At 40.8% G+C, this 27,060-nt stretch overlaps 1 protein-coding gene and 1 non-coding gene across 4 annotated transcripts; one reads left to right on the top strand and one right to left on the bottom strand.

The window, feature by feature from the left end:
- Positions 1-1,966: 1,966 nt before the first annotated feature.
- On the bottom strand, positions 1,967-27,060 carry LOC119720576. 3 transcript variants are annotated; one of them, XM_038190301.1, is made up of 21 exons: positions 26,961-27,060; positions 25,062-25,436; positions 22,441-22,686; positions 21,058-21,281; positions 19,868-20,020; positions 18,929-19,061; positions 17,726-17,847; positions 17,310-17,422; positions 15,889-16,074; positions 15,377-15,432; positions 14,569-15,092; positions 12,387-12,547; positions 11,307-11,553; positions 9,855-9,969; positions 8,081-8,280; positions 6,729-6,922; positions 5,475-5,559; positions 4,731-4,823; positions 3,174-3,297; positions 2,272-2,324; positions 1,967-2,100 (listed from the first exon to the last, which is right to left on the bottom strand). In XM_038190301.1, exons 2-20 carry the CDS (start codon positions 25,411-25,413, stop codon positions 2,314-2,316), a joined length of 3,339 nt encoding a protein of 1,112 aa, XP_038046229.1. In that variant the 5' UTR covers positions 25,414-25,436; positions 26,961-27,060; the 3' UTR covers positions 1,967-2,100; positions 2,272-2,313. The 3 variants fall into 3 exon arrangements, with proteins under 3 accessions (XP_038046229.1, XP_038046228.1, XP_038046230.1); XM_038190300.1 differs by having other exon boundaries at positions 1,967-2,324; XM_038190302.1 differs by having other exon boundaries at positions 1,967-2,324; positions 17,310-17,419.
- Positions 16,831-16,903, top strand: Trnaa-ggc. The gene has a single exon. It is a non-coding gene; the product is annotated as a tRNA-Ala (tRNA).

The following is a 27,060-nucleotide window of genomic DNA, read 5'->3' as shown; positions in this document are numbered from 1 at the left end:
TGGGAAGTAACATCAAAAAAGAGCAAATCCTAAACTTTACATATAAGAATATTTACAGTGTTTTAATTTTTAATGGCATACGTGTGATATGAAAACAAAGGAAATCAGCTGATCCACGGAAAAGTTGTTGCATGCCTGTACTCATGTTTCGCGTAGTGTGTGCGTGTTGCTCCTTTTTTGCTCATTCCAATTAGGCAGATTAACTTTACATTTAACTTTTTTAAAAGTAAATTTACGGTTTTAACAAAAAGGTGTTTCTGCCAGATTACATGACTTTCTATGACAAAGAAATTTTTATCAAAGGAATCAGTCATGAAATGTTGGCAAATTTCGGCCAATTTGTGAAAAACCACATCGTGAACAAGTACAATATAATATGCAACAGATCTCTGCATAAGCATTTTTTTCTTTGAGAAAAAATGTAACAATTTAACAAGCATAATTATGAAATTGTAATTCAAATTATGCTTGTTTACCCCATGGGGATAATATGTAAACAACTAAATGTGTGGTGTTTTTTGTTTTCATTACATGCATGCAATTACATGGATAACATTCATATATGTAATACAGGGTGAGTAAAAAAACCGAAACCCAAATGTCTGGACTATTGTTTTAGTGAAGTTCCGCATGTAGCACTTTCAAAATCTAGGATATGAAAGCCCAATTCATAAGCTTTCTTTTAGTACAAGAATCATTCAAATCACTCATGTACTTTTCAAGTTACAGAATTTTAAACACAACCACCATTTAAAGTTCCGTCCACGGATCACCAAAAAGGTGTGCGTTCTTTCAATTCACACACATCCCTATCTGATTTGTTTTTGTTTTGCTGAAAGAACACTTAACTTTTTTGCGATCAATGGACAGAACCTTAGAACAATAGTTGTGTTTAAAATTCCGTAACTTGAAAAGTACATGAGTGATTTGAATGACTCTTGTACTAAAAGAAAGCTTATGAATTGGGCTTTCATATCCTAGATTTTGAAAGTGCTACATGCAGAACTTCACTAAAACAATAGTCACGACATTTGGGTTTTTTTATACTCAGAAATCGTGATTTCTACTAGAATATCTAAATAACTCAAGAAAGGCATTTGGCTTGCCACAAGTTGTCACTCAATAACTGTACAGTTAACGGCTATCGTTTCAAGGATCTTTACAAATGAGAGAACCACGAACCAATATCTACAAGTAAGAACTAAATTATTCTTTACACTGCTTTTTTTTGTATAAGGCTCAACCAAAATATAAAATGAACTGACTACATATACTACATTCAAGGCCCTTTTTGGACAATGCCTTCATGTCCATCTTAAAGCTACAGTCCATCATTTGCAGCTATCCAAAAAGTCACTGGCGTAAATATTGTTGAAAAGCATACTTGGGTGAAAGATAGTAAGGGGACTAAACTCCCTGTGAAATATTTCTTTCTGGCATGCTGTCAGTTTGAAGAAATCAAAGGACAGAGGCCTTTCCGACGATGTGTCTGAAGATGCGTCGTTGGAAATTTCCATTAGTAGTTCGTTTTTTTTATTCGGCGAAGCGCACACAAGCGTTGACACGACGCACACGCGCGGTTGCTTTAATTCGTCAGATCAGTGTGCGACATTGCGTATCTGCAATCGGCTCAGTGAGAACACGTCTCGGACGCTGAAAACAGGCCCAATTCAAAACATGATTCAGCAACTTTTGATTTGAAATCGAGATCCTAGAATGTTGTTTTTCTAGGAGTATATATAGCTGAAGCTGAGCTGAAACTTCATCAGGTTAGTTGTTCAGCACCCTTCTTTAGATTTTGAGCATGTTTGTTGCTTCAAACCAACAAAATGTACAAATTACAAATGATGGACTGTACCTTTAACCAGTTATATTGTGTATACATGCAAAGGTTTGGCGGTTTTCAGACCAAATGATGGATAAACACCTAACGAGCGAGGCCGGAAATATCTGTCTGCGACCCGCTCGCAGCGAGCGAGGCCAGAAATATCAGGGTGTGCTACCTGCAGATGACGGCCTGAACCTGTCTGGCATCGAGGTTCCTGAAAACAACCCAGCGCCTGTCCAGTCTGGTCAATGTCAAATTAATCCTGGCCTGAACTGGTTAAATGAAATCAGCATAATCAACTTTTAAAATGCAATATTTTTACCTATAAGCAATTCTTCACAGTGGAGATATGGTTTAATGACAGATTGGGACGATAGTGCTCTCAACATGGCATATGATCAATACTGCAATGAATCCATACTGGAGAGTGATGTTAAACTCACCATTTCACCCCATGCTGCTGTTATTTCCGGTACATATATTACTCACTTATGACCTGCAGAATGGGAAATGAACAAAAATACAATTCTTATAATATGATACCTTTGATGTATTTTACAAGTAGCAGGTATTCCGATGAAACTTGACACATAGCAAGTCATTTGATCATGTCTTGGTTTGTACAAACTTGAGCATTTTATATTTTAACCCTAACCCACCTCAGATCAATCCTCCAAAATCCTCATTGCAGTTTTGGAGGATTTTGAGGATTGAGGATGAATGGTGTTTGAGAAAAACGATGATTTTAGAGGATTGAGGATGAATGGTGTTGAAGCACATGAGGATTTTGGAGGATTGAGGATGAATGGTGTTTGAGAAACACAATGATTTTTGAGGATTGAGGATAGATGGTGTTTGAAGATGAGGAAGATTTTGGAGGATTGACGATGAATCCATTTTGAGGCAGGACTGTCTGATGATTTTGAAGGATTTAGGCGATGTTGCAAAATTTTGGAGGATTTTGGAGGATTGAGGATGAATCCATTTTGAGGCAGGACTGTCTGATGATTTTGAAGGATTTAGGCACTGGTTATCCTTCATTTGAACATGAGTGCAAAATTTTGAGATGAGGAGGATTTTTGAGGATTGACGATGAGGAAGGACTGTGTGACGATTTTGAAGAATTTAGGCGATGTTGCAAAATGTTGGTGGATTTTGGAGGATTGAGGATGGTTCCTAGCAAAAAGGGCCTAGGGGGTTAGGGTTAACCTTAACTCCATAGCATGATTTACTAGGAACCACACACATATTTCTGACCCAATGTCAAAGACTATCTCAGGTATTTAAGTTATTAGTCATTTTTTTGAGAAGTAGGAGTAAAGAGTTTGCAACATAGAGTCACTACCTGGATGATGACTGTCTGTTTGTGGAGGCGACGCCTGAGTGAGGTTACGCATGCGATGGGCCTTGTATTTCTCCAGTTCCTGTTGCTGAAGATGCTTGGCGATTGCTGCATCATTCACAGATTCCTAGAATACATAAATACAGCACAATTTTAATGATAATCTTATACCAGAAATAAATTTTAAATTAGACTTGGCTAGCCTTGTAAAGCTGATCGTAGAGAACACAAAAGCTCTGTTTGGCTGATCCGCAATGACTATTGACTGGAAGTCCTTTCATGCATCTGGTTTACACACTGGGCCGGATTTAATAATAATAATTTGGGAGGCTAATCATCCTTACTCGCAGCCGAGAAGCTGAATTGCGAAGGACGCGGCTATAACGTGGTCGAGGCCGAAGGCATGTAAAGGTGCCTTTGGCAGCCGCCATACGACCCATGTCTGATTGCAGAGCACAGCCAGAGATCAAAAGACTTGATTTTTGCGGAAGGAAAACCGGAGAACCCAGAGAAAAACCCATGTGGCACAGAAGAGAATCAACGCACAACTCACATATGGTCCGAGCCGGGAATCAAACCCGGACCACAGTGGTGAGAGGCAAGCACTTTACGCACTAGCCGTCCCTGGCCATTCTTTCACTGACATTACGGGGTAACCCCATACGATAGCAATATAAGTACGACGAGGATAGGCTGGCTCTCTGGGACCAGAAAAAGGTCAGTCTAATAGAACAAATCTAATAAAATAAAACAATCCAATCTGATCTACAATCTAACAAAACAAATTCATGATAACCAGAGCCACACCCTTGGACTCACCGCCCCAGCCATGACAAACTCGAAATTAAAAAGTGGCTTGACCTCCCTGGCACTTTGGTGTGCATTAACCCTAACCCCTTTGAGCGATTTACTAGGAACCTTCCTCACTCTTGCAAATACCAACACCATATGGTAAACTCTACACCCAAACTGTTGGACTCTGATTATGGTGGTATGCTAAACAACATGTAAAGCATAATCAGCTTACTAAGTGTCTACTCACTCCAACAGATTCCAACAAAACACGCAGTTCGATTTTGAAGGGTTGGGGGCCGTTAGGGTTAAGGACGTCATACTGATATATTTTATATATCTTAAGGCCACACGTATGCAAGTTCCAGCAATATGTTCGTTTAAACCCACGAACCACACATACTGGAATTGGTATCCTTGTGGAGTCATTTAAGTGTAGTTTCAAAACGTTCCTATTTTAACCAGAATTAATTTCCTGAGCTGAAATTCAGACTAAATATCCCTGACATAAAATACTTTAATTTGCGACGATCAACACACTTGGAAATTCCTAGTTTTTGAGTAAAATCCATATATCTATTTCGTGATAACCTTATGGAGATGTATTCACCTATAGAAATTGCCCTGTGGAGATGTAAACAATCTTTTGTTCCCTATTATGCACATGTCTCCACAGGGTACCGTGTATCAGATCACTGTTACGGTTAAGGATGTCATACTCCCCCCCCCCCAATGTACAGGTTTATACATGTCTAAGACTTCACTTACATATACACTGACTGGATGGCGAGTTGTAGGAATGAAGGCACCTGGATCCAATGCATGGGCAGCCTGCTCCAACAGAACAATGTCCTGAGCATTCTACACAAGAAAAAACATCATCTTATAATGTTACATCATATTCCATCAAAAGGACAACTGCTAATTAATTTGCTCACACTAGCTACATGATTCACTAGTTACAATCTCACACAAAGGAACTGTTATTTGAGCCAAGCTGTCACAGACTATGCTAATTTGGATATTAACCCTTACTCCCAGGGCATTTTTTGGCAAGGATACAACCTCAATTCTGCAAAATCCTCCAACTGTCTCTATGAATTTACTGCACACAGCCTCAATTCTGCAAAATCCTCCATTATTTCTTGAATGTGGTCCTTGGAGGGGTGACCACTGCCTCAATCCTCCAGCAATCACTGTCAATATGTTGAGGCAGAGCCATTGACATCCTGGAGCAGTGCGGAGGATTTCAAGTATGATCTAGGCCTAAATTTATGCACGGCTGGGCATAAACAACACAAGGTCCGACCCAAGACCTTGACACAGTGCATCCTCCAAAATCAGCCACACATTTTTGCCATATAGCCTCAATCCTGCAAATTCCTCCATTTTGCAAAGAGGATTTTGGAGGATTTGGAATAAAGCAACACAAAGATACTACAAAAAAGTACAGATTGAACAGGTCAACAAACATTCCACTGTTTAATGTAATTCTGTGACTCAGTCATTTACCTTGTTCAGGACCTTCTTTTGGATTTCTTGGGACACATCCGCCAACTCATTTTTCAGTTGCATCTCAATATCACACTCTCTTTGCCTGAAATACAAAGACAGAGATTTTCTTGTAAAAAAAAAAGAAACCAAAAAAAAGAAGAAAAACTAAAAGAAAATAGAAGTTTATGTCTCTTAAATGAACAGCACATAGGGCTTTTCACATAATGATTCTTGCTATGACTTGATGCTTTTTTTCATCAATGTGCAGTCAGTTAAATGATCAATTTCTTGTATGAACAAAGTTCCACGACGTATGTGGTGTTTTGGCAAGTCTTATAGTTCTCTAGATATAGGACTTTACAATATGCATCTTTGAGATGTCACATGACCCATGATAACTTCATCATAACATCACCTCAATTCTTACCTATAACACGTCCCTGTCTACACACATACCAAGTTTCAATCTAACTGGACTTGTAGTTCTCTCGATACAGGGCTTTAACATATGCACCTTTAAGACGAGGTCACACGACTGCTGATGAAGTCACCCCAGTTTTTACCTCCCTTTTTATATCCCTTGATAGCGATGAAGAGAGATTTGTATTACACAGCCTTAAACACCATTGGCCCCAAACCTGTTTTAAACATCATGTTTATAACTGCCCCATCAAACTAGTATCATCATTTCCATTCAGGAAAACCTTTTCAGTAAAAAGTTTTAAAAATGGAAAGGTTAACATTTAGTTCTACCATTTTAAATTAACCCTAACTCCCTGGGCATTTTTGGTAGGATGTAAACTCAATCCTGCAAAATCCTCCAACTGCCTCCATGTAAAAGTAGCAAACACAGCCTCAATCTTGCAAAATCCTCCGTTATTTCTTAAATGTGGTCCTTGGAGCGGTGACCACTGCCTCAATCCTGCAAAATTCTTGTCAATATATTAAGGCAGAGCCAGTGACATCCTGGAGCAGTGCGGAGAATTTCAAGTATAATATAGACCTAAATTTATGCACGGCTGAGCGTAAGGACCACAAGAAGCTGCTAGCTGAAGAAGCTAGCTTAGCAGTGAAACGTCACTAATTTGTGCGTAACATCTTCACAAGATTCTTATTGGATTTGTCAAAAAGAACCTTCAGAAATATTCTGACAAACAATCCAGATGAACTTATTCAAAGATGTCCCAGATATTTATGCATGCCAAGTATATGAATACAAAAATTAAAGAAGACTTTCAGTAACAAAAACAATTTCCACAGAGAGGAACTTACACTGGCTGAAAATGTTCGCCTTCATGTGCCTTTGAAGGTGTATTCATTGATCGTGATATAGGATAACATGGATCCTGTGTAGGGTGACCAAGGTAGTGATAGCCTTCACTTGGTGAAGACTGGAATGAAGGTGCAACATGGCAATCTTGCGTCAAGGTGACAGGGTTGGTTTCAAGTGAAGGACCAGCATGAACCTTAAAAAAACAAAAAACAGAAAAAAATCCCAAAAACATAATTTAGTACAAGCCTTGAGAGAAGTCGAATGAAATCACATTTTTGGGAACATTATAGAGAAAGTAACCAAAAATGAAATTAGTTTGAAGATATTTTCCGAGGTATGATTTTTAACGATAAACATCATGTTATATTTATCTAATCTATTAACTGAGGATTATAGACAATATCATCGTAACTTCAGGAAAGTGCACTCTTGAGATGTTCAGGTGTTCACACCACTACCGCTATTTCTTTGAGAGCCAACCTTTCTTTGCAGGTGATATTAAGAAAAACCAGTGTATGTTGAGCGGAGCCTCAAAGTATTTTAATACGATTATTTATACTGTGATTGCAATTTTCATTCTTTTTAACAGTGTCCATAAAATATCTTGAATGTTGAGCCATGAGAGATGATTAGCTCCTCCAAGAAGGTTATGTTTTCATCTGATTTGGTTAGTTTGTTAGTTTGTTCACAAGATACATGTAACTTGGAACACTTTTGGATGGATTTGAATGAAATTTATTTTAGGGGTGGTCCTTGGTACAAGTACAAATTGATTAGATTTTTTTACCAACACCAGTGCATGAATGGCCAGCTCTGTATACTGTTTTTACCCATGTGGTGAAAACTGCAACTTTTGCAAACATCATAAACGTGAAATTGGTTTTGGTTTTTCATGTATCCTGTTTTTCATTTTCCCACCGACATTCGAAACATTTCTTTTTCATTGACTGAGAAGTTACTAAGTAATTTGCAAAGTTGACATTAACAGTCGGGTACTCAGTTCCGATGCACAGCCCTATGTATGTGTAAATACCTATGACCTAACAAAGGTATTACAAAAAGAATTCTGAATACAGCATGTACTGTTGATGAGATATGGCAAAAAGGTAAAAAAAAATACATGCAAATAAGCCATAAAAAATATCACATGATGACGTCATTTACTTTTACCTATAACACATCCCGGTTTACCTACATACCAAGTTTCAACCAAATCCGACTTGTGGTACATGCACCACAACTCCAGGCCGAACTCGAACCCCAAACCTGCAGAATTACCTGCAGACCACGAATTCAATGCTCCACACCACAAAGCCATGGCCCTCCAGAGAACTGTTCAAGCCTACTGTACCTGGATGGGTCCTGTGGATTTGAAAGCCGTCCGTGATGACTTGAACATAGGGGACCTTCCATGCCGGGTAGGCTGGAGCTCAGGGGGAGGTGCTGATGAGAATGTCTGGTAGTATCTCATCATGTTTCTCTGATCATCATCCGATGTGTAGGGATGCGATCTCGGCTTGGCTTGCCTGTCTACTGTGTTGGCAGGGGCTCCTATACAAATTACAGTTAAAAAGAAGTCACAGATGAGCTCATTGGACCGAAAATGTGTTTGCCTGTAAGTTATTTTGCATTAATAAATACCTTGGAATGTTGATAGCTTCTGATTGGTTGAGACTCAATCACGTGGGGGTGTATTAATATGTGATATAAAGACCGGCTTCAAGAACAAGCGAATTGCCCCCGAACCAGCATTGATCCAGCATCATGTAAGCCAATGATTGGCCGAATATGCAAAAGTCCTACGGTAGCTTGTAACAATACAGCCAACCACCATCGTGTGAAGACTTACACGCGCGCATGCAACACAGTAGCTATGCCGGGCGTGCCATGATACGCGCGCGTAAACGTCTTCACACGACACGTTCGTACTGAGGATGTTTACGACCAAAGCGTGAATCTGCGATTAATTTTTGCAAACACGTCGCCCACGGACATATTTACTTTATCTAAACCGAGCTTCTTTGTAATTCTGGACATAAGGAATATGTTAACAAAATTTCAGCTTCCTCCGTCATGTAAAAATATGAAAAAAAATTTGTTGTAATTTTTTTTCGCTATGGCTCGGTCCATTAACAGTGGCCATCCCCCAACCCGGTCATTATCATGCAGTGAAGACCAGGTCCTCACACTGTTATTCCCTAATTACAAGTAGAAGCACCACACATGTTTAACACTGGGGCCCTGCTGGGCTTCATGGATTAACCCTAAAGATATACCGTGTGCTGTTTTCCAGTTTCACCCTAAAAAATATATTTGGTTTTAAATTTCCAATTTCTAGCACTACAAAAGTAATTCAAAAGTTAGGTTATACAAAAGTTAGGAAAAATGACCCAAGTTTAGCAATTAGTTTAAAAATGCATAGGCCTACCTGCCAGCTTTTCAAAATGCAAAATAATAATCAATCTGCACAGTCATTTTCATATGCGTGTACATTAATATAGTGCATGTACCAGCTATACCAATATCACGTATAGGTACATGGTATATATGTATACATGTGCACACCCTTCCTTTCGTGATTAATCTGTAGATACTGCAGGATATTTCGAGGGGGAAAAAAGTTAATTTTATTGTTTCTGTTCATAAAATCATGGTATTTAATTAACAATGTAAACGATTTTGAGGAACTTCGTAATAAAGGGCGATAAATTCGTAATTCGGAATACAGCTCGTATTTTCGTAATGATCCCGCCAATTTCAGAAAGGTTGGCAGGTATGAAAATGACACATGGTTGCAAGCTTTGTATTATTTGCAGGCCTTTTTACAATAATTCATGCCTCGAGGGTAGAATGGTATCTGCCGCACTTTCAGTATCAACAATTTGGCGGACCAGGAACCAGTCTACTTGCACAGCAGATTGGCTTTTGCACAAAAGCAACCTGACATAAAAGCCCTCTTTCAGAGGAGTGCGCATACCCCTCTCTCCAAAAACCATAATTTTCTTTGTTAACAATAAAACAATCAAGGTCAACATCGAGCTTTTTGAAGAGCACAGAGAGCCAATCTTGAAGACGCTTCCTTCGATTGAAGCAGCAGCGCCTATGCTACCTAAGGCCAATCCTACCTGCAGGCATTTCCCATGTGGTATTCTTCTGCTGTTCTCGTCGGTCCATCACCAGTTGAATTTTATGTCTGCGTTCATGGTGAGAGCTGCCTGCGTGTTCATCCTCCTGCTTCACCTGGGAAATACATGCAACCGAAAAATTGTGATCACTTCAGCTCTTCTAGATGTAACATTAACCCAAACCTTCTCAAATCCATTCAAATCTACTCCCCCATTTTGGGGATTTTGGTAGGCAAGCCATGAGTACCAAGTCCATCAAAATCCACATATGGTAGTGGTGGTCTTGTGGTGGACTATAGCGGATTTGGTCCTAAAGCATTATGTGGAGCAGGGTCAGTGATGGATTTAGGCGGACTTGGTCCAGTACTAGTAAAAGTTTATGAAAAATGATGCAGTTTGAAAAGTTGACAATTGAAAGAGTACGCGAGTGGAAATTCCTGCGTGACAATACAATGTTACACTGCCCGAAACAAACCGCAGGGATTATCGATCTCACAGTGCTTGAACGCATGGGAGCACGCGAAATTCAATTACCTGCACTTTGTTCGGACGCTGCGCAGTTGATAGGGGCCAATGACAGGCGTGTTTGTTTGCGCTTAGCACTTTCTCCTAATATAATCTTTCAATTTGCAACTTTTCAAACTGCATCATTTTTCACCGATTTTAAAAATTGTTGTCAATGTTGGACGATTTACAATTTTTGTTAGCAAACAAGGTATCAAAATGTAGCTAACAACATGTATAAATGAGATTCAAGATTATGACCCCTCCAATGAGGTTGGATTTTCTTTTTTTGCGATGTTTATTATAAGGACAGAAACAGGTCTAAAGTAAGTAAGTAAAGGGGACGAACCTGTGTTCACAGGAACAGCATGCCCATCTCTCTTTCCTTAGCGATTGGGCCAGACTCATATGCTGCTGTGGGGGGATCGCCACACCTCCTCTACAGCGAGTCTGTTACCTTCCCAACATTTAATAATGCCGGTACCCATTTAACACCTGGGTTGAGAGGAGTAATTGAGGTAAAGCGCCTTACTCAAGGGCACAACACGTATGGCCACGGCGGGGCTCGAACCCACAACCTCACGATCATGAATTCTGTGCTCCACCGCTAGACCACACGTGCCCCAAACAGGTCTAAGAGCCCCCATAGGTAAGCTGCATTTTCAAATGAAGATATGTACAGGGCGAGTAAAAAAAGCGAAACTCAAATGTCGGGACTATTGTTTTAGTGAAGTTAAGCATGCAGCACTTTCAAAATCTAGGATATGAAAGCCCAATCCAATCTAAATGATTCTTATTCTAAAAGAAAGCTTATGAATTGGGCTTTCATTTCCTAGATTTGGAAAGTGCTACATGCAGAACTTCACTAAAACAATGGTCCGGGATCCTGACATTTGGGTTTCGTTTTTTTTTTGACTCACCCTGTACATAAACCAGGGCAACACTAACCTTCTGCAATGTGTGCTCCAGGTCTTGCAACGACATCTTCTTGAACTCTGACAACTCGTGGGTTCCCATCGGCTTATCTTTGACGGTGCCAAGGGGCTCGTCCACCGACATGTGCCGGACGTGTGCCTTGATGTATGTCATCGTGTAGTTGGTGTTAGTCTCTTTAACTGGTCGCACCATCAAGAACGGGGCTTGGCTTGTCCATGGATTGTAGCATACTGTGTCCTCTTGACTCAAACTGGATGTCCTTTGCATATGGAAAAAAAAACCAGAGTTATAAGTTCCATGAGATAAATTTTCTGAGGAACACTTTATGACATTCCCTTTTGGTTGATAATTTTATTGAAAAGTGCACTTCTTTAAAGGGAATATACAACATTTGCTTCTGCTGTAATTTTCAGAAATGGATGGATTTGGGAGGTTACTATTTGATAGCAAATATTGTTACACTGACTTGTGTGAAGAATTTGCAAGGAAGAGGAATGTTCCTCATAAATCATCCTAGGGAGTTAGGGTTTGCATACAAAGTGTATCAAAATTTTCGATGTTAGGCATTAGGATGAAAGTAGCCTAATTGCCTCCGTATGGATATTTGCCCGTCGTACAAAAAATATGTTTAGCGAGTAAACACAATTCTAAACACTTTCTTGCTATCAGTTTGTAAACATGTTTACATGCTTAACATTTTTAGCATGAGGTGATAGCAGGAAAGTGTTTAGAATTGTGTTGCCTGTATTTGCCTGTAGGCCAGGCAAATATCCACACAGAGGCAATTAGGCTACCTTCAGCCCAATGCCTAAAATTGAAAACTTGGTCCCATGGTCAATTTGACCTCTCTTGGAAAATTACTCATAACTCTGTCAAAAATTATCAGATTTGGACGTTTGATGTCTCATTTTAAAGTGGAAAGGCGTATCTTTCAAACCATACCTATATTATCTATGCTGGTGACACATTCTACGTCTGGCATTCAGTTATATTTTGTTTGCATTTTTTTCGATACACACTGTATTGTAATCAACAATGAGGCCGAGGTTTATCATGAGTACATGAAATAGGTTGTAGAATACAGGTACTGACTTTTTAGAGACTGAATCGGAAGGGATGGTCCAGAGTGACGTGACTGTTTTGGTCAGGCAATCGTTTCTATCCCACGGATTCTTGCTTTCTTCGCTGCTGAATCCTTTCAATTGATGTAGGATTTCTTGTTTGCGCTCACACAGCTCGCCAAGAGAGACATCCTTAAGTCAAAAAGAATTTCAAAATATATAAATAAATAAATAAATAAATGAAAAAGGAATTAAAACAAAAGGTATTAACGAAATACAAAAGTAAAATACGGCTCTACGAAATCTTCATGGCACAAAAGTGAACAGGTCATCTTGCCAAAGTATTCTGTATGAAATACCTGGAATATAATTGGATCAACTTTTAATCTATTAGCACCTGGGCTTCATTGTATTGCATTGTATTCATAAATACCCAAGACAGTTTACCCATTCCTATTGGTCGAGAGCCCGTCATGTGGCCAGTTTTAAATGGTTGATAAAGACATGGCTGGCTGGTCTTTAACACTTTTCCAGTGTCATATGAAATTTGGACTCCTATGAAATCTGGTGCCAGCACCGTTTTACTGGTTGAACGTTCACAATCCTCACATAGGCAAGCGCAACACTAACAGTGAGCCAGTATTTCATAGTCCTACATTCGCACTACAACGGTACATCTGCGTTGTGCGCTACATCACGCAGTACGCATGACGCACGCATCAATCTCCATATAAGGAGTTGTTTACCAGAGGGCCTTACCATTGTAAAGCTAGAGGGGTGTTCTGTTGATTGAAATCGTTTAAGATTTATAATTTTTGACTTGTTTAGACTTTTGGACCAAAAAATTTAGATTTTGTTACCGAAAAGGTATTTCGGCTTGGGTAATTATCAGCATCCAGACTCCAACCTGGCATTAAACAGAGTGTTTAACATCTCCCAAGCACACATTCATTCCCTTATTTTTTCACTGAGAAATTTAATAAAACCACAGAGTGCTCAGGTGTTTCAAAGGCTACAGTGAGTAATAGGCAGGGTGTCTTCGGGTGTTACAGTGACTGAACATGCTAAAGGGTTAAAGGCATATAGGATCATTTGCACTTGATGCATTTTGTGTGTTTCCAATAATAACACCACTCAAAATCCAAAGAAGAATGTTCAAAACCTAACCAGCTAAACTTTCAGCTCGGTGGATATTACACTTTTTGAGAAAAAGTGAAAAACGTCGCACGAACTTTTGATCTCGAAACAATATTTTGTTAATATTATTCTTTATTTCCAATGCTGATGACTGATTGTTGGAAATCGCCTACATTTCTTGATTTCTCCTAAATGACAGTAAGCAAGACAGAATAGTTTTCAAAGGGTGTTTAGTACGATCTTTAATCCAAGTAAGCTTTCTGACAATAATTTGTCTTTAAATTTAGGGTCCCCGATATAGGGTCCCCGATACCTCTGAACTTTGTAATTTGTACAAGTTAAAGCTATAGTCCATCATTTGTAATTAGTGCATTTTGTTCGTTTGAAGCAACAAACGTGTTCAAAATCTAATGAAGGATACTGAACAACTTACTTGATGAAGTTTCAGCTCAGCTTCAGCTGTATATTCCGAGAAAAACAGCATTCTAAGATCTCAATTTCAAATCAAAAGTTACTGAATCATGTTTTGAATTGTTTTGAATTGCAGCTATACGCGACGTCGCGCACTGATCCGATGAATTATAACAACCGCGCGCGCGTGTGCGTCGTTCCAATACTTGTGCGCACTGCGCTGAATAACAAAACGAACTACTAATTTAAATTTTCCTATGGTGCTTCTTAAGAATCACCGTTGGAAATGCCTTCTTTCGTTGATTACTTCAAAATGACAGCTTCCCAGAAAGAATAATTTCACAGGGAGTTTAGTCCCCTTACTATCTTTCAACCAAGTTTGTTTTTCAACAATAATTACGCCAGTTACTTTTCGGATGGCTGCAAATGATGGACTATAGCTTTAAGTATCGAGTATAAAGTGTCGAGCCCAAGAACACAAGCACCATGTTTCCCGCGTACCACGGCGCATGAGTTGACCACCATAACCATTGGACCACAGCTCCCCTAGTAAAACTAGCCTCCCATGATGATTCATGGAGTTTTCTATTTTCCCTCGGGGGACTAGTTTGACCACACCACTCGAAGCAGTCAAAATGTGTATAATATATTATCAGGATATATACCTTGTGTGTGTTATTGCCACTGACGTTCCATGTGTGCATCACTGGTGATTTCATAGATGGTTTTCCCGCTCCGACAGTGCGCTTGGCAGAATCCTGGTCGTATCGATACGGCTCACGTGATGGTCCGTCAGGCATGTCCCAGTTGGCCAGGGGGTCATGACCAACTGTCTCATGGCTGGTCATTGACCGACTTGAATTGGACGGTTCTATCGCACCAGTATGAGCAGTGAAGTTATTAGAATACTGGTGACTGTACACTGGCTGAGGCGTGGTGTACAAGTGGCACACCGCCCCCGGCGGATGAACGTAGGTGCTTGACAATGAAATCTGTACGTGGGGGTTTTGCTGCTCTTCGTAACTCTCCCCCCGTTGTCGGTCCGTCGACGTTGCATAGGATACTTGGCGCCTTGGGTTTTCTGATGGAGGGGGCACTAGGGCCGGTTGCCTTGCCTGATGATGCTCAGCCTTGCTTACCATAGAATGCAGTATGGGGGATTGGGTTATATCGTGACGTCCTTCAGCATCTGTTCAACAGAAACAAACTCACCAAGATTTCTTGTCACATTATTCAAGGCTTAAATCCCTACACTCCCTTGAAGACCTGCTACTGAGCCATAAAGATTGTTAGCTTTGCAGCCATCTATGGATGCATACTTATAATCCACAGGGATACATATAAACAGATCTAAGGTGTTAAATATCCATGTTTCACATCTAAGCAGTCAACAAATGTATATTATTGAATAAAAATCATCATCCAAAATAAATAATCCTTTTATGGACAATGTATTGAATTACTTTTACTGACCATTTGAATGCCTCTGCATGTCTGTGTCTGACATGGTTGATATTGATGACTCATCTCTGTTTAGAAAGAGATTAAAATAAGATGCAATACATTTTAAAGAATTTATTACGACAAAAATTCAGGGATGTCTCTTTGATGTAATGTAAATCTTTTGCAATGTTGGGCTGATTTTTTTCTATTTTCAATTTTCTTGGGTGCAAATTCTACATGTTTTGAAAATAATACTGTAAAAATTTCAGATTGTCAATTTGTCTCCAAAGATGATTTGGGGTGTAACTTTTTGAGGTGTAACAATTTCAGACCTGCATTACCGAAAACTTGAATCAGGAAACTTCTCTGCTTTCAAGTTTGTGACGATACTAACTTCAAAGGAATGTCTGTTTCAATAAATTGATCACAATGGCACAGGGAAAGATCCACATTTCAGCAATTTCCAAAAATAATTTTTGGACCAGCTGCCTGGACATGCCAAGTGTACCATTTTGACAGAACACATCACTTTCGTACTGTACCTTTTGCTTCGTGAGGCAATGTGCTGTTGTAGCTCCAACAAATGATGGCGATCTTCTGAAGTCAGTCCGTCTTCGTTGACTCCCTTGGCAATGAGCTTGGGTGCTCTGGGTCCCTCTGACGCTTTGTTCTGGGAGCTCATCTGACGGTTCAATGCGGAGAGCATGCGTCGACTCTTAGCCCGGTACCTATGAAAAACAAATATTGTGGGTTTGGTTTAGCACAAGGAACTAGATTAGTGCTGCAACTGATCCTCAAAGTTCGGTTCGGTTCGGTTGCGGTTTGATTTTTTCCTCCGAACTTCGGTTCGGTTTGGCTTCGGAATTGTATAATGTACATGTCCATGGTACAATGTATTGGGCGACAATGAAAAGCATATAGATAGGCCGTTCCCCTGTTCGAACAAACATGTGTGTACCGCGCACGTTTGACAAAAATAGGCACAGCAATTTCCACATGCTATTCAACACAAGTTGAAGGATGAATCTTATTTTTGTTGTGCAAACAAAGTTATACTTTGACTTGATGACGTTGAGAAATGAACATCGTAAATTGCTACCGTGTTACCTATCGCAGCCGGCCCTATCCGGCCCGGCAACTATGATAAAATTGTCCCACACGTGCTGACGGTTTTATTTACAGGAGAGCTAACTGGCTGTACACAATGTTGCCTGCTAGGCGCATCCATGTTTCTATACAAATTCTGTTTGTGTGCAAAAGTAACCTAAATTGTACGCCTTTTATTAGATGATTGCAAACGTCAAAATAGAAACTAAGTAATTTTTAAATGTTCTCTTTTGAGTGATCCCAGTTTGTAGTATTTATAATGTTGCTAGCATCATGACTTTGGGTGTGATCCCTGGCTACATGGCATATACGGGTTTATGGCTTCTGACTAGCGCCCCTTGAACAAGAAATTGACAAATGGGGAACCGCTAACATAGGGCTGGATAGCTCAGTTGGTAGAGCACCAGAACGGCAATCTGGAGGTCGCAGGTTCAAGCCCTGCTCCAGCCAATTTTCTTTGTTCAACTTTTAGATAATTATTTTTTTTGTGTTGATATAAAACACACAAGTTTAAACATGTCAGGAGAAACAATCTATATTTTGAAATGTGCAGATAATAATAACATGATTTATAGCGCACATTTTCGCAAGTATCAATGCACGACTAAAGGACAACTCCAGAAGACAAGTTACAGATTATGTGAAGAAAACAGATCAGTTTTCAGTCTGCCCTTAAAGTTGTCAAGAGAACTGATGTTGCGGATAATGTGTGACAAGGAATTCCAACATCGGGGACCAGACACTGAGAAGGCCCTGTCCCCTGCCTTTTTGAATGTGCGTGGAACTCTTAAGTTGTTACTGGAGCGGAGGCCACTACATATCTGAAGTTTTGAAATTTAAAAACAGAAATTTTTACCTTTCTAATTCTTCCTCAGAATGTGCAAAAGTGCAGTTGTTTCCACGAGGGCAGCCTCTCTTCTGAGTTATGTCCCTGCACATACTGGTCTTGTACTTAATATTCTGCGTCTGCTGCAAATAACAAGAACAGAGTAATCAATTACAAACCAAATACGAACGAAAATTTCCAAAAATGTGTCACTTGACACATCTTTATAAATGACCCTCTTTTGTTGTTTTCTTCAAAATGACAGCATGCCAGAAGGAATAATTTCACAGGGAGTTTAGTGTCATTACTATCTTTAAACTAAGTAAGCTTTTTTTAACAGTATTTGGACGGTCACTTTTTGGATAGCTGCAAATGTCCACTCTACCTTTAATCCAAATGCTTTGAGACACTGCCTTGATAGTGCTACTTGTATGGGCTCGACATACCTGTTGTTCCAGTGTTTTCTTGTTCATGTTGTGATTCTGTACAAACTCTACCAAGCCCGTGACCACAGTCTTGACTGCTACCATGGCATCCTCCAAATCACTCCAACTAGGTATGCCAGCATCTGTATAAACGATATCAAACAAATGATAAAGTGCATATAAAGGTAGAGTATATCAATTGTTATTTGTGTATTTTTTTTCGTTTGAAGTACAAAAGTGCCCAATATCATAAGAAGGGTGCTTATCAACTAACCTAATGAAGTTTTTAGCTCGGTGAATGCTGAATATTCCGAGAAAACAATATTCTAGGACCTCGATTAAAATTCAAAAGTTGCCGAGTCATGTTTTGAATTGCAGCTGAAATCAGCATCCGGGACACGTTCTCATTCAGCCGATTGCAGCTACACGATGTCATGCACTGAACCGACAAATTATAGCAACCACCCACGCGTGTGCAACGTGTCAACGCTTGCGCGCACCCATAGACGTCTTCGCCGAATCAAAAACGAACTACAAACGGAAATTTCCCAAATGAGTTCGGGGACCACAGACTCTGAGGCAGTTTGGTCTTGAGACTTTTTGCCTGATGGATCTTGCTGCACTGGGCAGGCTTGTCACTTAGACAAGTGGTGCATGTTGCTACGTTTGGCAGGGTTTCTAGCCAAAAATACCCTGGAAGGTTAGGGTTAAAGCTGATATGGGCCTATTGAGCTCACTGTACACACTTTTATTTTGCTGTACTGACACACCGATGTGGTACTAATCTATGGACCTTTATAGACAATCTGAACAGCTACTCGCAAGATTTAAATGTTGGGGTTTGCTTCTTTAAACTTTTTTTTTTTTCAATTGGGTACCCGTACTACCCGAAAATGCACACCCAATGCCACTCAACACAAACAATTTCGTCTCCTATTTAAGTTCAACTATTTGTTTTATTCTAACCAAAAAAGATAATTTTATTTGTTACAGGACATTATATATTCTTTTAAAAAGTTGTTCGGAAAAGAAAATTTAACTGCTGAAAAAGCATGTATATACTGACTTTAATGAAGGCAGATCTTTTCATTCAATGTCTCAATTCGAACAAGAAAAACTTTCGTATTGCTTGAAAAAATAGCAGTTTGAAAATCAAATTTACTTTTCGGGATGAAACTTGAACATAGCCTGGACAGAAGTTAAAAATAGCAATGATAGTTGTACCTGGATTAGGGTCTATAGCAGCTAACTGATCCAGATAGGGAATCAGCTTAGTGAGTTGTCCTGGGTCGGCCGATCGCTGTAATGCAATAGTCAGCTCTTGGATACTAGATGCAAATGATGCCGGGGTTTGCAGCTAGAAATGAAACATATACAGTGAAATCTCAATAAGTCAAACCATTTACAGAAAAGAGAGATCAAGTTCTGTGAAAAAAAAAAAAATCGCAGAAATCTTTTTCGGTGACAATGTCTGCTTGCAATTTTGATGATGCCAATTTCGAATGTGATGTACACTGTTATGTCGGCCATCGACTGTTCCCGGACCCTCCATCATTACTAACACTTTGTTATAGCACGCGGCGGGAACCATTTTATACCAATTGCACAGCACTAATAATCAGCATATGCATGCTACATGTGCTATGCGACATGCATGCGCATGCTGTCTGATGCGAAGACATGCGGCCAGCCAATGGCCGTGGTGGCCGCGGTTAATGTCCAGGCCTGCTTTCAGTGGTTTATTGTTCTGATCCACTCATTGCTAATTTTAGACAGGCGGCTCGTTTAAATCCCAATCGGCAAAATGCAAATTTTTAAGCGGTGTGCACATGCAGACCTGACTGGCATGTGCAGTTCCTGACTGGTGCAGGCAATTCAGGCCGGCTCACGTAAAACCTGATCACCGCGTTTCGAATATTCAGACTTATTCGATTGACTCCACACTCCAATAATCAAACCAGTTTTCAGTGGCAGCTCAAGATCAGTGCAATCTAGTCTCTACCCTTTTTACTCCAGGGTCTAGAGGGGCAATTGTAGTCAAGTGTCTTGCCCAAGAACACAAACACCATGTTTGCTGTCAGGGTTCAACCTTAACTATTGGACCACACTGCACAACATACAGAAAATTCGCTATACGTATGTAAAAACAGAAGTCCATCTTACCTTATCAATGATGGACTGCATATGTGACTTGTGATTCAGATCTCCATATAGCAGTGAGGACCATTGCTCAGGGGAGATGCGTAGTCCTGCCTCCATTGCTATGTGTACTATCTGGGCATCATGTTCTCTTCGCAGAGCATCGTAGTTCCGGAACTATAAAAGCAGGCAAAATTACACATGTAGTTATAATAGCAATTAAACTTAGCCACAGTTACAGCTTACAGAACTGCATGTTTTTGTATTTTCTTCAGGTATGGAAGAACAAAGGATATTGACAGAACGTGTATGTGCCTCTAGGCCGAAGAAATCTTTTATTTTTGACGCATTCAAAATTCCAACAATGAACATGATAAAGACCAGTCATTATGTCTTCGATTGCAAGAGTTCTAGACTCAAAGCATACATAAAATGACTTTAAAAACCTGATGAACTTCAGTTGTGTAAGAGTCTTGTTACAAGCATGTTTGAATATTTTTATACTTGCATCACATTGGTAATCAACCTGCCAATAAAACACTACATTCAATGTTTTCTTTTAAAAATTGCTCTTTTTTTATATCAATACAACTTTTTGCAGCTCAACAATAATTTTGTTCGTGCAGGGTAGACAGACTGGTTCCAGCCCCAATGTGGGGACCAGGAACCAGTCTACTCACAGGGCAAATATATTTGTGCGAAAAAGTAACCGCCCAAAACAACTTTTCCCAAAGGGTTGCAGGACCCCCCCCCCCTCCCCCCCGAAAAAAACCCCAAAAAAAACACCAGAGTTTGTTTTTCCTAATTAAGAACACTCAAGGAAAAAAACCAGTTAGGTTAGAAAGTTTGAATTTTATGCAGAGCTAAGAGATTACATATTTATCACATTAACTGCCGATGACACTTTTACACAACACCCCCCCCCCCTTGCCAACTACATGTATGTGATGTACGCATGCACGCATATTTATTTGATTCTTAATAAAAAACAATAATTTGATAATTTGAATATAACCATTCAATAAATTTTTGTTCTCTAATTTGTTGCGTTCTCAGCCGCGCCAGTATATTCAGTTTACATTACAAAAGCCTTTAATTTACTATAAGTACATAAATGTACATGTATAATTGTAGTGGCAAAATCCAGTACGCCTGTCACTACGACAGTTTTCGTAGTCAGCAGTCAACGTGTTAAAACCGGCAGTAAAACTAACCTCATCTTTGAGTTGCATGAGCGATGATTCTTCGTCCCGTTTTGTCACAATGAAGCAAGATGCTCGATACAGCAACTGAACAACGTGGCCAACGCTGGTCTTGGATGCTTGGGGAAATTGCTGCTCTAGTTTCTGAACTACAAACATGACCAGGACCTTGCGAGACAAAGCAGCTCCGTCCTCCAAGGCTAACAGCACCAGCTTCAAGGTCTCTTCTTGCATCGCTGCCAAAATTAAAACATGGGGTTCAAAATAAGGTACAGTATAGTTGGCAATGAAGTACAGTTGAGCTCATTGATACAAACTGTGTCAATATTTTGTTTACCGTACCTCATACATATTCATGATCAAAAGCCAAAATCTCACTGGTCCATTCACCATCACGTGTCAGAAGCTATTTTTGCTGTTTACCAAGCGCGCAAGTATTCACATGCGTAGTAAACTGTCGCACGGGTTACCCGTGAGACAGCCCTCTATGCTTGCGCTTTACAAAGCAATCGTGGAACTGTCGCACGGGTACAGTATGCACGCGCGAACATCGCCCTAGCTAGCTACACATGAAAAGATGGTTGCACACGCAAATGTTATTTAGCGTTTTCCCGAGCTCAATGATGCCAAACTGGAGAATATTGTGGACAATAAAGATGCCTCCTGTATTAAAAAAAAGTTGTCCACAAACAACTGTATTTCAACCGTAGTTACTGTATTGTAAACGAACTGAACTTTTCTGAGGTTGAGCAATAATATTCTTCTGGTGACCTTGGCAAGTTTCTCCTGGTGAGCTGGACAAGGTGCATACCGCAACGGGAAATTTCGGCAACTGAATATGTATGAGGTATAGTAAAACAAATATAACATAGTTTATTTCGGGTGGATAATTGATATTAGCTCCCCTCGGTATTGGCAGTTGACAAACTAGTTCCCGAGGCAAAGTTTGTTGAAAAACTGGTTTGTCAACTTCCAATACCTTGGGGAGTGAATATCGACTGTCCGTCCTCAAACCATGTTATATTGTATACTGTTAGTCCTTTAGTCACTTGTAGCGCCAGATACCGCCCTGCCTATTACTCCCTGTAGCTCCCGAAACCAACCAAGCACTCTATGGTTTTATTGATTCTTTAGTGCACACACGCAATATAATACAGGTGCTATAGATTAAAAATGAACATAAGGCCTTGGTCTTGACCGTGCATTTATGTGCACACACTGAATACAACCAGCGCTTCTCTTAATACAAAATTCTGACTTTCAAACATTTTGGCTAGGATCTGGCTGAGAGTGTATTAACGAGAGTCGACTGTACCCATCTACATGTATTATTTTTCACTACTTCCCTTCAAACCGTGTTGTACTTCTATGATCAAGTGCGTGTGAGTGAATTACCTGGCCCAAGAAACTGGCATCCTCTTGCCCGGACCGCAGCCCACAGATTGGCCGACAGTTGCTGTTGGTTTTGATGCTGTAGTATGAGCTCCGTGACTGTCCGTTCACCCAGTGACCTAGCAGCACGCATGGCCCGTGATCGGCCCTCTTCCTCTACTAGCTGGCAGTTGACTAACGCTACTAGCTTGCGTTGCATGGGTTTACTCAAGGCACAACCACTGGCACTGGAGCTACTGGCACTGGCAGCTGTGCATGGACAAAACAAAATGTTATATGCTCCGTGCATGAGAGAGGGCGCTTTTTAACCACCTTTTTGTAAGCACGAGGGGCGCAAATGGCCTCAAGATGAAGCTGATGGAGTGGTTTACTCTAGTGTTGTGCAGCCCAACCTGAAACCGACCCGAAACCAACTTCGGGTTGGGTCGGTTTGTCCATCATTTCACAGTTTCGGGTCACGTCGGTTTCTCCATCATTTCAGTCGGGTCGATTTCGATTTTGCGTTTGTGATTTTCAGGTCGAGTCGGTTAAGCCATTTTGGGAAAACCCGAACTAAACCAAACCCCCCCCCCCCCCCCCCGAAACAGTTCAGAAATTCACACGGTGAATATTTATTGTAGAGTCACTGTGCCCGGTACGACCAAAATGGTTTGCGGTCTACAACAGTAGGCCCACCAGTAGATTACATTGTGAGTGCCGTACAGTATGATTCAGTCACTGAAAGATGATGATTTTCCGCGACGCGGGTAAGTTCAGGCACAAAAAATGGACACAGTTTGCCCAAGCCAGATATTCGGGGATTTTTGGGGTCGGTTCCGTTTTGGGTTGGGTCGATTTGAGGGAGTTCAGATTGGTTTCGGTTTGGATTTGATTTATATCTACAAATGTTTTGGGTCAGTTTGGTCTGGTCAACCCGACCCGATGCACAACGCTAATTCACCCCAAGAGCATACAAAACTAGTGGTAGGAGAAAGCAGAGATTTCAAAATCCAATTATCCTCATTTGATTCAAACTGAATAACGGTTATCCGATTTCCCCGGATGTTCCTATTCCAACAAAAAGTGAAGAGTGAGATGCCGCATGCAATGCCCTCCAGAGCTGTAATGGTGAAAAATAATGGCTGGGATTTCTCTGATCAGTCGAATGGGCAGGCTATTCAGTAACCAAGAAGACCACTAGCGAGTGAATGCGGTCACAATCAGAGACCATGGAGCAAATTGGGGAATGTTCCAATTGTTTTCTTTAGCCTGTGTCACAACAAAATAGAAGGCTTAACCCCAATTCCCTGGGCATTTTTGCTAGGATGCAACCTCAATCCTGTAAAATCCTCCAACTGCCTCCATGTAAAAATTGCATACAGCCTCAATCCTGCAAAATCTTCCGTTATTCATGTGGTCCTTGGAGGGGTGACCACTGCCGCAATCCTGCAAAATCCTCCAGCAATCACCGTCAATATGTTGAGGCAGAGCCAGTGACATCCTGGAGCAGTGTGGAGGATTTCAAGTATAATCTTGGCCTAAATTTATGCATGGCTGAGCATAAACAACACAAGGTCCAGCCTAAGACCATGCAACCACCAAAATCAGCCACACATTTTTGCCATATAGCCTCAATCCTGCAAAATCCTCCGTTTTGCAAAGAGGGTTTGGGAAGGTTAAGGGTTAATGCATTCTTCCCTGCAAATGAGAATAATTTGATCTCATTTTCAATGATACTTGAATGGCAAGTATGACTATTGGCTCCGTGCGTGAATTAGAGAGGGTGCGTTTGCACCGCTACGAGAGCCCCTTGGACAGGACACACCACGTGCGCGTACTGGTTCGCGCGCGTATAGCTCGAAGTACGCACGACTAATTTTGTGCACCAACCAATAGCGTCTTTGTGTGAGCGTCAGGCGTCTTCAGCAATGCATTCAAATGTCTCTCCAAGTAGTCATTCCTAACTCTCCCTTTCTTACCGTTGAGGGGGTACTTGTGCACGGAGCCCGTAACAGGGAAAGGGCAAATGTCCCACTCTAAAATTTATAGAATGACAAATACATGTATGCACATTACATGTATCTATTTAAAGACATAGTCCATCATTTGTAATTTGTGCATTTTGTTCGTTTGAAGCAACAAAAGTGCTCAAAATCTAAAGAAGGGTACTGAACAACTAACCTGATGAAGTTTCAGCTCAGCTTCAGCTGTATATTCCGAGAAAAACAGCATTCTAGGATCTCAATTTCAAATCAAAAGTTGCTGAATCATGTTTTGAATTGGGCCTGAATTCAGCGTCTGAGACACTGAGCCGATTGCAGCTACGCGATGTCGCGCACTGATCCGACGAATTATAGCAACCGCGCGTGCGTATGCGTGGTGCCAATGCTTGGGGCACTTCGCCAAATAACAAAACGAACTACTAATTTACATTTCCTACGTTGCGTCTTAAGAAGCAGTGTTGGAAAGACCTTCTTTTGTTTATTTCTTCAAAATGACAGCTTGCCCGAAAGAATAATTTCACAGGGAGTTTTGTCCCCTTACTATCTGTCAACCAAGTATGTTAAATTTCAACAATAATTACGCCAGTTACTTTTTGGATAGCTGCAAATGATGGACTATAGCTTTAAAGTTCACGTACATACCTTTGCCTAAGGGTTTAAGGTACCAAGCAAGATCTTCCACACAGCTCTTGGCAGCCGCGTAATGCCTCAGGTATCCATTCACGATGGATCTCGGTAATCTGTCTTCCTGTTCTTGAGCCAGCTCAGCCCCGACCAGTTGCAGTAAGGCATAGTTGGCCGGCAACTCATCAATGTCGCGTGTGATTTCGGTCTGGTCGAACGGACACTGCTTGCGATGCAGCTGGCCCAGGCACATCTTGCAGACGGTGTGCCCGCAGCCGAGGCTGATGGGCCGCCGGACGCTCTCATCGAACTCGTTGTAGCAAACCGGACACGAGAGAAACTCCGTCCACTGTGGTGCTTGGATCGGCATCCTGTCTTATTGCATCAGCATCCCTGTAAAACAGTCAAAGGAATTCATTGCTTGGTAACATGTAATAGCAGAAAAATTACATACATGTAGAGCCAAGTTACAAATATCTGCAAGAGACTCAAGAAAATTGAAGAATCCATCTGCCATCTTGGAAAATCAGCCATGTTATTGTTGAAAAAAAAAACACCCCAAAACGCCCGCCTCCATCATTTCTTTCAGAAAGCTCGAACGAGAAACTAGGCCTACAAAAACAATGTATTTTGTTTTTTTACTCGGCCTAGTACTAAGTTACACGTAGCAGAAAGAATGCCAGACGCCACTTATTTGATTGTGTACAAAGCCTATGGAGACTTGCGTGCATTTTCAAAGTATTTTTTAACCAAATTTAAAATGTTTCCCACTAAATCAGGTTGGCGTAGCGGTACTTTCCTCGCCTTCCACCGCCGTGACCCGGGTTCGAATCCCGCCTGGGCCAATATGTGGATTAGGTTTTCAGTCCCTACCTGATTCCGTGGGTTTTCCCCAGAATATTCTTCTGGGCTTTTCCTCCCACCTCTTTAACTGTAATTTCTTCTCATTCGCTCTTTTCACACTCCGCCATTGGGCATGCAGAGCCTCGATCTGGAAAGTTTACAGAATAAAAATTGCCGGTTCAGTGATCTGAACCCTGACATGAGAATCACTGAACTGGCTTTATTCATTGTGTAAAGTTGCCAGATCGAGGCTCTGCATGCCCATGGCGGAAGTGTGAAAAGAGCAAATTGTCTTCTCTCCACAGGTTTCTTCAGGCTGGGGCCTAATGGTAATACAGTGCCTAGGGCGCTTTTGAGGAATCCTTGGTTTATTACCACTGATATTTTGAAAATTAATAATAGGCCTAATATTCTCAGTCCCAGATTCATGTCTTTTCAACATTTTTGCAATGACTGACCTTCATTAAGATAATGGACTAGGCATAGGCCTACATCTATCCTTGAGTCACCATAATCGGCCAAGGTAATGCTAAGCTTGCAGCGCACGCACGTTGTCCAAAATAGATCCTCGTCGTTTTAGGTGGACTGACGATATATGATGAAAAAAGTGGCGTCAGGATGCAACATTTTTTCCTTGTTTAGTTGTTGCCTATAAAGTAAAACTAAAAGAAAGCCAGATCCGGCATAATCTACTATTACAAAATTCAATGTGCGCCACATCACAGCCGACCACACTCAGTCACAGTCACAGCCACAGGAAGGAACAGAGAAAACCCATGCAGATCCGGTCATAGCCAGGTAGCCTACCGTACCACTCAATACATGGTGGTGTATGGGCCTACATCATATGCAAATGAACATGCAAAAAATGATGATGTGTCTCAAAAGTAAACTAGACCTCCTCCCCACCAGCCGTACTAGAGCATAGCGATGCAAGCTATTCTAATTCCTTAACCTACATCATGTTGCTTTTTCAATGCTGCAATAAAAAAATCCAGCATACCTTGAGACTGATACCTAGATTGATGCTTAACCAAACGCCCATGAAAAATAAAAATGTAACTTTATAATTACCAACACACTTCCATCGTCATCAACCGCCATTGTCACACTGCTAGCTATGTATGGAACGCCCATCGTGTGCCTCTATTTCCTTGTAGTGCGTGAGCAGTGG

Source organism: Patiria miniata, unplaced genomic scaffold (genome assembly GCF_015706575.1).
Source record: "Patiria miniata isolate m_02_andy unplaced genomic scaffold, ASM1570657v1 HiC_scaffold_9, whole genome shotgun sequence".
NCBI classification, from domain to species: domain Eukaryota; kingdom Metazoa; phylum Echinodermata; class Asteroidea; order Valvatida; family Asterinidae; genus Patiria; species Patiria miniata.
This window is presented reverse-complemented; position numbering and strand designations above follow the sequence as displayed.

Excerpts from the sequence above, each read along its gene's own strand:
- LOC119720576 (XM_038190300.1), bottom strand. The coding sequence starts at position 25,413 with ATGCCGATCCAAGCACCACAGTGGACGGAGTTTCTCTCGTGTCCGGTT. Across the intron at positions 21,282-22,440 it reads ATGCCAGTTTCTTGGGCCAG|CGATGCAAGAAGAGACCTTG; the intron begins GTAATTCACTCA and ends TAATTTTGGCAG. Across the intron at positions 3,298-4,730 it reads GCCATCCAGTCAGTGTATAT|GAATCTGTGAATGATGCAGC; the intron begins GTAAGTGAAGTC and ends TATGTATTCTAG.